General features: G+C 38.3%; 1 protein-coding gene across 1 annotated transcript; it reads left to right on the top strand.

Moving 5' to 3' along the window:
* The first annotated feature begins 5,092 nt into the window (after positions 1-5,092).
* LOC125905342 (major histocompatibility complex class I-related gene protein-like) lies at positions 5,093-11,009 on the top strand. The gene is made up of 3 exons (XM_049603282.1): positions 5,093-5,473; positions 9,903-10,172; positions 10,354-11,009. The coding sequence occupies exons 1-3, from the start codon at positions 5,425-5,427 to the stop codon at positions 10,644-10,646; spliced, it is 612 nt and encodes a 203-aa protein (XP_049459239.1). The 5' UTR covers positions 5,093-5,424; the 3' UTR covers positions 10,647-11,009.
* Positions 11,010-11,564: the final 555 nt, after the last annotated feature.

Genomic DNA, 11,564 nt, shown 5'->3' with positions numbered 1-11,564 from the left:
AGATAACTTAGATAATATTTATAATTGTTTAGACACTTTATTATTGCTTAGATACTATTTAGCCTATTATTGTATTTACTTTTAGCATGTTCTACTTTTGAGTAATTTCCGAGAAGTTATGATAAAAAAAAAAATAAAAAAAATTACAGACTATGGAGACAACCTCTTCAATGTCTCACGTCAATTAATTAACATTATTTGTCAGCTTTTTATAATGCCTTTTTTTTTTTGCTGCTGTCTCCAGTTGAGAGTGGTGATTTGCTAAATACATTCTACAATAATAATTAGATTAACATTTGGTCTATAATATTGTTGGCTATATTACGCATTTTAATTAAAAAAACGGAAGAATAAAAGAAATAAACACCGAAATAATTACTTTTTTTTATTGATACTCCTCTCTGACACACACACACACACACACACACACACACACACACACACATTGAACACGCGATTGAATGAATGAATGAATGAACATTGGAAGTGGTTCAGCCACAGTCCCGCCGGCTGGCGTCGTCACATTGAGATTCCATTTGTTTTTTATTACTAACAAAATGTTTTATATTGACCGTATGAATGGTTTCGTTTTCAAATAAATATTTGGAAATGAAAATATGCTTTGGTGTACTTTTACAGAGTTTTGCAATATGTATATAGCCTACCTGTATCAAAATGTAGGCTGTAATTTTCAGCAGCGGTTTGTGTGACAGCTGCCACGGTCCGAGGTATAACCAGCGGGGCAGCCGCTGGTTCTGTGGCGCTGGCTTGGGGTCCACTCTCCCCTGGTGGAGTGGAGGGTGGCCGGGTTGCCAGGGGCAGACGGCTCCATGTGATGGTGTTTCCTCTCTGGTTCTTCCGTGCTCAGCCTTATTTTTATCTTCTTATTTATTTATTTATTTATTTATTAGTGGCGTTTGGATTCAGTTACGGCAGACGGACGGCAATCTGAAATGGAATGAAGCCCACAGACGGCGGACAGCAGCTACAAAACAGTAGTGGAACGCGCCCCATCCGCCCACAGCACAATGCTCTTAAAGCTCTACGCTATCAAAAGCTGGCAAAATACATTTATTTTATTTTATGGCCTTGACATTAAGCTGTCATATTGTTGAGTTATCAAGGACACTTCCGCGTTTTTGTGTGTATACAGGAATGTTAAAGATATCATTGAGGAAAACGAGGTTGACGTGACGTGATTGAATCAGGGAATCCGTGTGTCCATCACAGGAGAGGATCCTAATTGACTTTACATTGGCATTGTTTTCGTGGTGGCAGCACGTAATTTCAACCCATCATGTGCTGCCACCACGGAATGCGGTGTTAAGAGGTCGTGGTCATTTCACGTATTTCTGTGAGATCAGGTTGTTATTTACTGATGAATTACAGCTCACATCTCGTGCTAACAGCTGACACTGCTCTGGTGTGAGTGTTTTGCAGGTTAGCAAAACATCCTGGTGCTGACTATTCACTGGCAGTTACCCCCTTTATATGCTCTGATCTTGTTCCTCTCATACGGAATCAGAAAATGATTTCAAGCATGACCTGGCTTACTAGTTTTAAATATTTGTCAGAAACATTCCATGAAATAATTTATCATTGCGTTAATTTGAACGTCCGATAGCTCAACACTAACATTTTAGTGTACAGTCTCGTTTCGTCAGTGAAAATAACACATACAGTTTGTCCTAGATTTTATCAAAGATCTTTCTTTTAGCTCCTCAGTGTATCATCTTTGTCATGAGAAAAAGGTTGTTGGCAAATATTTGTTGTCAGTGTATTCATCAACAAAATGAACACTGATGGCAGATCATTTTAGTAATAACACATATTAAAACAACCATTCATACATACCATTATTTCTTTTCAGTTTAAAAGAGAACCTTATACCTGCCTATTTCCTTGTTTGCTTTGATCATTGAGGTAAATTTGCATTTCTACAGTCTGTGCATTGTTTTTCTGTCTGCTCCTTTTAATGCAACAGCAGATTTTTTTTTTTTTGTAGAATTTTAGAGATTAAGATTGTATTTGTCTGATTTGAAGGTTTATTCTGTGAACAGAAAACATGTTGTGTGACTGATAGTGAAGTGTAGTCATCACAGACTGAATACATTCATCATAAACTATACAGAGTATACTGTATATTAACACTGGGCTGTTTTAATTATTGAAGCATATAGCAACACAGAGACTTGTGGTCAGTGGGATGTGAGGATTCTTAAACTAACATCTGTACAGATGTGAAGCCCTGACTGTATCTGACTGAGCCTTAATGAAAGCTGTTGTCTTGTATAAAATATGAAGCTTATAGTCAAACACAGTTTATTCAGCCTGTGTAGTTGAGGGGACAGGTCAAACTGATATGATGCTGATTTACAGGAGAATTCACGTCAAATGGAGGATAAACCATGAACATAAACTACAGATCACCTGTAAAGCATTTTAATAAATTAACCCTTGGATGCATGACCTACCAATACCTACACTCTTCCATAAGTGGGGTCAAAAATGACCCCAATTAGAATCAATGTGTTTTATGTGATAGACTTAAGCAATTTCTTTAATTTTGGTTAAAGATGATGATTTGTATTATATTTTGGTCAACAAAAGAATGATTTCATGTTTGACATGTTCATTTATCACTTTTTATTAACATTTTGACAACTAATGACATCATTGAATAATCAGTAAAAGTATAATAGGCTACCTAACGGGAAGGAAGCTATAAATATAGTAAGTCTTTTTTTATATATATATATTTTGGGGCTTTTTAGCCTTTAATGTATAGGACAGACAAGCGTGAAGGGGGTAGAGAGGGAGTGACATGCAGCAAAGGGCCACAGGCTGGAGTCGAACCGGGCCGCTTGCGGCACAGCAGCCTTGTACATGGGCGCCTGCTCTACCACTAAGCCACCGCCCCATAAATATAGTAAGTCTGCTTATCTCTACACAACGAATGCAGTAATGGACTACACGCACACACACACACACACACACACACACTTACTAATGACATCATTGAATAATCAATAATAGCATAATAGGCTACCTATTACATGCGCGCAAGCACACACACAATAATGGTAAGATTTTATTACAAGGAAGCTATAAATATAGTAAGGCTGCTCATCTCTACACAACAAATGCAGTAATGTTAGCTAGCTAACATTACAGTACTAACATTACATAGTAGTTAGCTAACTAGTGCCTACTAGCTAGTGTTAGCTCACTACACTACAAAGTGGGCTAATTTGATGACAATAATACTATACTTTATCACACAAAAGTCATGGATGTGGAAAATAAGTTCATATTTTATAACGTCATATGTATTCCAAGATATAAAAGATATAATACTAACATGTCTGTTGCTGTATAAAAATCCTCCTGGGTGGTGAGACTGCTGGCATTAGATGTGTAAGTGCAACAGTAAATGTATACCTGACAGTCACAGTCGATAAGAATCAAAGATTCCTAGGTCTAACCCTTGATATTCCATAGGAAATGCTTGGGATCATTTTTGAACCACTTATGGAAGAGTGGGGTAGTGTTACAAAAACAACAATTTCTTAAAGTGTATATACATTTAAAAAAAAAAAAACAAATACAAATAGCCTCATGTCAAAAACATGTTTTATGAGGAATACCTGGAATATGAAATGATAAAAACTTTTAATTCCATAGATACTGAAGAAAAACAACCCCTGGGGTCATTTTTGACCCCATTTATGCATCTAAGGGTTAATCTATCATAATTAAAACAACTGGAGACTGAAAACAAACTGATATAGGGTGAATTCACCTAATGTGGGACATTTTTTGCAATTCAGACTTCTGGTCTATATTGTGATATGAAGCAAACACTTTCAATATACAGCCAGTACCATTCTGAAATCCCCAGGTTGTGATCTAATAAAATCAAAAGAAAAAATACTGATATTACATTCCTAGAGGAAATGCTATACATATCAAAATTCTGATTGCCAAGTCATTTCCCTAATGTGGGACACTGAAAGGTCTGTTTAAAAGTCATCTTAATTCACATAATAAATGCTAATTTTCAAACATGTCTGTTTACTAAAATAACCTTTAATGTTATTGCTGTTAATGGCAAATCAAACAACAGCAAATAAAATAGATAGGGCTGTAATTGTGCTCCATGTTTTATTGCATAGTAGTCTACACGCCTACACACCTTTATCCCTGAGTTGTAGCATGGATTTTGGGACATTCCAGGCCCTGCAACCTCAGTTGTGGGACTCCACCAGCCCCAGCAATCTCCCTGAACTCTGCTATGGCTCCCCCCATTCTGTCTTCCCTCCAGTGGTTCAGCTTTCTTTCCCTTCTTTCTTTCTTTCTTTCCCTTGTTTCATCTCCCTGCCTTACTCGCCTTTGCCACTGTGATCTGAAATACATTCCATTTAATTAATCAGTAATGTGATATCCTGTGCTAACTTCTGAATTTAAACATTTATCATGAACATTATTAAAAAAGTCTAAAGTTAGAAACAAAAAACTCCTAAACCATTTTAGCATTTGATACAATGATACAGCATCTCCCAGTTATTGAAAAACGTTTGCTCTTTATTTAAAGTATCCTAAATAATGCATTATAACAATAAAATCATGTAAACAACCATTGCTATTGCTCAGTATATTCAACTACACACAGTTTTGCCTAACAGAAGCACATTTGGAGCTGTCCCACATTAGACAAACCATCCTGTCCCACTTTAGGGAGACATGTTTCCTAAAGTGGGACAGTGGGAATTTTGATTGAAATTCTAAATATTAAGAATATTTACACCACATTAGGATATTTTGTGATGCATAAACATATTACAAACACATTCTGATAAACAATTAGCAATATTGTTGTTTTTTTAAAAAATGTATGCCCTTAATATCAACTTTGCCTGAACACTATGTCACTAACCTCTTGGTGGTCTTCACACAGAGTGCTTCCTGTTTGAAGGCTGCCCTGCCCCAATAAATGATTGGACATTTCAGATGTCATGTAATTTTGATCATGTGATATCACAGCTTGTGTGAGCCCACAGTTACATTAACTTTCCTTTGCAAGGGGAAGACCTATCCCTGCTTAAGCTTAAGTGTCCCACATTAGGCGAATCCACTCTATGGGTCTGATCACTTTTTTAATGAATTGACATCATTCCAGACAGGATGTCAGTGTGTCTGTGACTTCCTGTACGGACTGAAGGCTGCTGGAAACTGTCGGCTGCTGGAAACGACTTCACCGCAGCTTTTTGTCACCGCCCCTGCTGCAGCCGCCTGCTCTCGTCTACTTTCCAGGCGAGGAGCAGTTCATCTCCAGCGAGCCTACTCCCTCCTCCCAGTGCCAACTGGCAAAAAAATGAGGAACAAACAGCTGCCCCAGCTCGGTCACTTCTTCATCAAAACAAGATGAAAAATTTACTTTTGCTGCTTCTCTTGTGTCACGTGTCGTCATCAGGTGAGATCACACTGTGAATATGTGCTTCACTTTCCACTGGGCTCTGTATTTTGTTTGTATTAGATTTTGTTTGTTGAAATTAGATAGCTTGATAGGAACCTTATGCACCTCAAAATCACATTTTAAAAGGAATTCAAGCCCTCCTATTTTTTTAAACAAGGATCTCGGAATATGAAACCACATGGACTCTGGCTGAGACAAATTTGTTTTCAGCCATTTAATCCTGAGAGTTCCAACCACTGAATCAAATTCTAAAGCTTTAATACCCCCATTCTCATATTCTTTAACTAACTGTGATCTTTTAATATATTGGGTTTTATTTTTCCATAAAAACTGAAAAATAATAGAATTGGCTTTCTTAATATTATTTGAAGAGACATACAGGGAGTGACATGGATAAAATAATTTTGAGATACCTTCTGCTTTTGATAAAATGATTCTACCAAAGATTGTAAGATCTCTGGTTAGCCAGCGACTTAGGGATTTCTTCATATCTGTTAAGCGATTAGCTATATTCAATCAATTCAATCAATCAATTTTATTTATACAGCCCAATATCACAAATCACAATTTGCCTCACAGGGCTTTACAGCATACGACATCCCTCTGTCCTTATGACCCTCGCAGCGGATAAGGAAAAACTCCCCAAAAAACCCCTTTAACGGGGGAAAAAAAAACGGTAGAAACCTCAGGAAGAGCAACTGAGGAGGGATCCCTCTTCCAGGACGGACAGACGTGCAATAGATGTCGTACAGAACAGATCAGCATAACAAATTAACAGTAATCCACATGACACAATGAGACAGAGAGAGAGAGAGAGAGAGAGAGATATGCAGGTAATGACAGTAGCTTACAACAACATTATTGAAAGTAATAATATTATAGTTATAGTTCTGGCTACTGTGGTACAATATGTTGAAAGTATGTATTAATACCTGGCAGTATACATGTGTGACAATAGTCGTGTATAATAACAGTAGAAGTATGACTAATGACTAATGATGGCAGCAGCAGCAGCAGCAGGAGGCATCTGGCAGGACCACGGCAGCAGCACAACCACACACGTCACGCTATCCAGCCACCGCTGCGATATGAGTTAATCTGAGAGACAGTGAAGCACAAAGGCTCCGGAGAAGAAGCCGAGTTAGTGACATCCAGAATGGCCGAGTTAGCAAGATGCAGTAATAGAATACGAGAGAGAGAGAAGAAGAAGAAGAGAAGGTGCCAGGTGTATTATAGGGGGGTCCTCCGGCAGACTAGGCCTAAGTCAGCCTAACTAGGGGCTGGTACAGGGCAAGCCTGAGCCAGCCCTAACTATAAGCTTTATCAAAGAGGAAAGTCTTAAGTCTAGTCTTAAATGTGAAGATGGTGTCTGCCTCCCGGACTGTAACAGGAAGATGATTCCACAGGAGAGGAGCCTGATAGCTGAAGGCTCTGGCTCCTGATCTACTTTTGGAGACTTTAGGGACCACGAGTAACCCTGCGTTCTCAGAGCGCAGTGTTCTGGTGGGATAATAAGGCACTATGAGCTCTCTAAGATATGACGGAGCTTGACCATTTAGAGCTTTATAAGTTAACAGTAGGATTTTAAATTCAATTCTGGATTTTACAGGGAGCCAGTGCAGAGAAGCTAAAACAGGAGAAATATGATCTCCTTTCTTAGTTCCTGTTAGTACACGTGCTGCTGCATTCTGAATTAGCTGGAGAGTTTTTAAGGACTTACTAGAGCTACCTGATAACAGAGAGTTACAGTAATCCAGCCTAGAGGTAACAAAAGCGTGGACCAATTTTTCTGCATCTTTTCGGGTCAGGATAGGCCTAATTTTCGCAATATTATGCAGATGAAAAAATGTTGTCCGTGAGGTCTGTTTTAAATGAGAATTAAAAGACAAATCTTGATCAAATATTACTCCGAGGTTTCTTACGGTAGTGCTAGAGGCCAGAGCAATGCCATCAAGAGAAACTATGTCATCAGATAAAGAGTCTCTGAGTTGTTTGGGGCCAAGAACGATAACTTCAGTTTTGTCTGAATTTAACATCAGGAAATTGGTGCTCATCCAAGTTTTTATGTCCTTAAGGCAATTATGGAGTTTAGTTAATTGATTACTTTCTTCTGGCTTTATCGATAAATACAACTGAGTATCATCCGCATAACAATGGAAATTTATAGAGTGATTTCTAGTGATGTTACCTAAAGGAAGCATATATAGAGTAAATCAGATTGGTCCGAGCACAGAACCTTGCGGAACTCCAAAACAAACTTTGGTACGTAATGACGATTCATTATGAACGTGAACAAACTGAAAATGATCAGATAAATAAGATTTAAACCACCTTAGTGCAGAACCTTTTAGGCCAATTAAGTGATCCAGTCTCTGCAGTGGAATTTGATGGTCAATTGTGTCAAACGCCGCACTAAGATCTAATAAAACAAGTACAGAGACAAGTCCTTTGTCCGAAGCAATCAGAAGGTCATTTGTAATTTTAACTAGTGCTGTCTCAGTGCTATGATGCACTCTAAATCCTGACTGAAATTCCTCAAATAGATTATTATCATGGAGAAAATCACACAGCTGGTCTGCGACTACTTTCTCAAGGATCTTTGACATAAAGGGAATATTCACGTCTTCTCTTCTGAAAACATTTTTAGATATCATTATTCCAAGATATTTTACTTCAGATGCAACTTTAATTGAAGCAATACTGGGATCTGTACTTGTATGAATGGGAAGTAATTCACATTTCTTGATATTTAAGGATAGCCCTGACGCTTTGGAGAATATAGAAATATTATTAAGAGCTTTCTCAACCATATATTTATCTTTTAAAAAGATGGCTGTGTCTTCCGCGAACTGACTTATTTTAAATTCCTTATCGAATACTGTAGTACCTTCTATTTCCGGATTGTTCTTAATGAGCATTGTTAACAGATGAGTGGTCAAAATAAACAATTTCGGGGAGATTGGGCTTCACTTTTACTTCTACAGTACTTTAGAATTTGGTAAGACTAAAAGTTTAAAGTTGACCACAATGAATATCAGGCACATGCACACATAGACCCCAGGTGGTTCTCATGCACCTGCCCTTTTGCCCTCTGACCAGGTAGCCAAAGTGTCCTTTTTTGTGAGACATTTTTTTCTATTTCTTTTTCTAATGTAATATTTACCGGCAACGAGCAGAGTAAAACACCAAATTAATTTCTCACTTCCACATGTCTATAAAAACCAAAACTCCAGTCAAAATAATGCTATGATCTCCCACACTGTGGCTCTTATTTATATAAAAAAACTCTGAAATGCGGCTTGTTGCTGCGCATGCCTTGTGCTAAGAGCACAGAGAGGAGAGGAAGAGCCCAAAGATGCAGTCCCTGCAGGCGCCTGTTCTCTAGGATTCTTTATTAATATTTGAAGTGTGTTTATAAGATAATTATAAGAATGAGTGGCTATTATGACTATTTAAAGAAATCACAGCGGTTTCCTTGTAAATTCAAAACTTTGTCGTTTACAAGTTCTTTGGGGGGTAGACTGAATTTTAAAAAACGTGAATTTATTCTTATTTCTGAACCAACAGGAAATAAAGCATTTAGATGGATCGCAGGTTAAATTAAAGGGTTCTGATGGGAATGTAACAACAACAAAAAATAAAAACTATAATAAAATAATACAAGCCTTAGGAAAAGAACCATGTTTGTAAGAAGCTGAATTTGATGTAAATAAACCAAACTACTACCTCAACAGAGTCTTTTCTCTTCAGCACTCTGTTAACTTCATATTTAAAAACTTTGAGGCAGAAATCATCCTCAGTGTGTCGCTGTGTCAGAGCAGTTTCTACTCTGTACATCCAGAACCACTGAAACCTCTCTGCAGAACACGCTCCGTCATTTACACACAGTAAAATGTGTTGACTCAGCACACAACATGAAATAAGACAAGTTGATCTACAGGAGAATAAATATTTGAAAGCAGTACAGAATGCCTGAGAGTGTGACTGTCTTATATTCTATCATATTTTTTATTTTGAATTGTCGCCTGCCACCTGAATTTTGTTTTGTTTTGCATAAATAAATACATTTCCACCATAAATCAATGCAGAAAACGTTACCGGAACACAGGAAATTAAGTGTTTGAGACCCCTAAAACCTCCCCCCACTTAATATGTGCCCCCAGCAATGTTTCAATCAAATGACACCCTTGTCTGCAGCACTGTATATGGATTCAAATAAATTAAAAAATATGTAAGTAAGCAAAATATGTTACTGTATATAACTGTATTTTTTAATTAATAATTATCAGAGAGGTGCCCCTTTTGTTTTACATGAGCACCTGCCCCCAGAAATATCTGTGCATGGGCCTGCCACATATATCATATTTATGATGAAGGTGATGATGATGTGTATATTTAAACTGAATGTTCCTCATTTGTCCTGCAGTAAAACACTCCCTGAAGTTTTTCTTCACTGCATCTTCTGAAGTCCCAAACGTCCCACAGCTTGTGGGTGCTGCAGTGGTTGATGACCTTTTGGTGGGTCACTGCGACACCGATACAAAGATAATACAACTAAAACAGGACTGGATGAAAACAGCATTAGAAAACAATCCGCAGCATTTGGAGTGGTACAGTCGACAGTGTTTTGAGATCCTGCCACACGTCTACAAAGCCAGGATGGACAACTTGAAGCAGCACTTCAACCAAAGTGGAGGTACATCTTGTATTTCATTCTTACTGTTAAAGTGCTCTGTATCTTAGCTGTAAAGTAAAGTGACCCACCACAAGACTGGGAGGATAGCAGAGCATCACACAATGTACAATATGTTTAAGATCATCTTTCCACTGGAGGTATCATCTGTACATCACTGTTAATTACAGACTCTGTTTCTCAGATATCCACATTTTCCAGATGATGAGTGGCTGTGAGTGGGATGATGAGACTGGAGAGGTTAAGGGTTTTATGCAGTATGGTTATGATGGAGAAGACTTCATATCATTGGACCTGAAGACACTGACATGGATCGCTCTGAAACCACAGGCTGTCGTCACTAAACTGAGATGGGATGCTGACAAAGACAGACTAATAGAAAATAAAAACTACTTAACTCATGTTTGTCCTGAGTGGCTGAAGACTTATGTGGCCTTTGTAAAGAGCTCTCTGCAGAGAAAAGGTAGAATCACATGACCTGATGTAGTTTCATTAACATAACAATGTTCATACAACTTGCTCAGAATGAACTGCTGTTGTATTTTCACTCCAGACTGTCTGACATTAACTTCTGTTTGCCTTTTTTCTGTGACTTTTTTCTGCTGTTGTATTTTCACTCCAGACTGTCTGACATTAACTTCTGTTTGACTTTTTTCTGTGGCGGTAAAGTTTGATTTAGCTCTCACCAATCAGTAGAGACTGACATGTTGGAGTGCTCTTACGTTTCTGTCCATCAAACCTGAGACTGTGATAGTTAGTGCACAGTTAGCATGAGTTAAGTGAGTTCACAGAGTTTCAGAATAGACATATTGCTGTTTCATTGAACATTGCTATGAACTGCTTTGTTGTAATCCACAAAAACAGGCGGATCTTTCTTCTCTGACTGTAGTGAGTTTTTTAAGTGGTGGTGTAATTTCCTTTATTTTATCTATATACAGACAGTGTGGAGGTAGCTAAGGTAGGTGTAGCTGATGGGTTGTTGAATATTTACTTATTCATTTATTTTGCCCAGAAGAATTTAGCCTCTGCTAACTGTCCTCCGGTAACTCCCGTTCAGCCGGGAGGTTGGGTTACGGTTCGCCAGAAGCACAGCTCCAAGCCAAAGCCCACGGTTCACCACCAGCCTGTTCACGTTTCCAACCGCTTTTCCCCACTCAGCGACACACCCGCTGAGGATAAAACTCTGGTTATTGGCAGCTCTATTCTGAGAAACATGAAGTTAGCAACACCAGCGACCATAGTCAAATGTATCCCTGGGGCCAGAGCGGGCGACACTGAATCTAATTTAAAACTGCTGGCTAAAGCTAAACGTAGATTCAGTAAGATTGTTATTCACGTCGGCGGCAATGACACCCGGTTACGCCAATCGGAGGTCACTAAAATTAATATTGCCTT

Source organism: Epinephelus fuscoguttatus, linkage group LG17 (genome assembly GCF_011397635.1).
Source record: "Epinephelus fuscoguttatus linkage group LG17, E.fuscoguttatus.final_Chr_v1".
In the NCBI taxonomy this organism is placed as follows: Eukaryota; Metazoa; Chordata; class Actinopteri; order Perciformes; family Serranidae; genus Epinephelus; species Epinephelus fuscoguttatus.
Note: the sequence above shows the minus strand (reverse complement) of the source record. Positions and strands in the feature narration are given on the sequence as shown.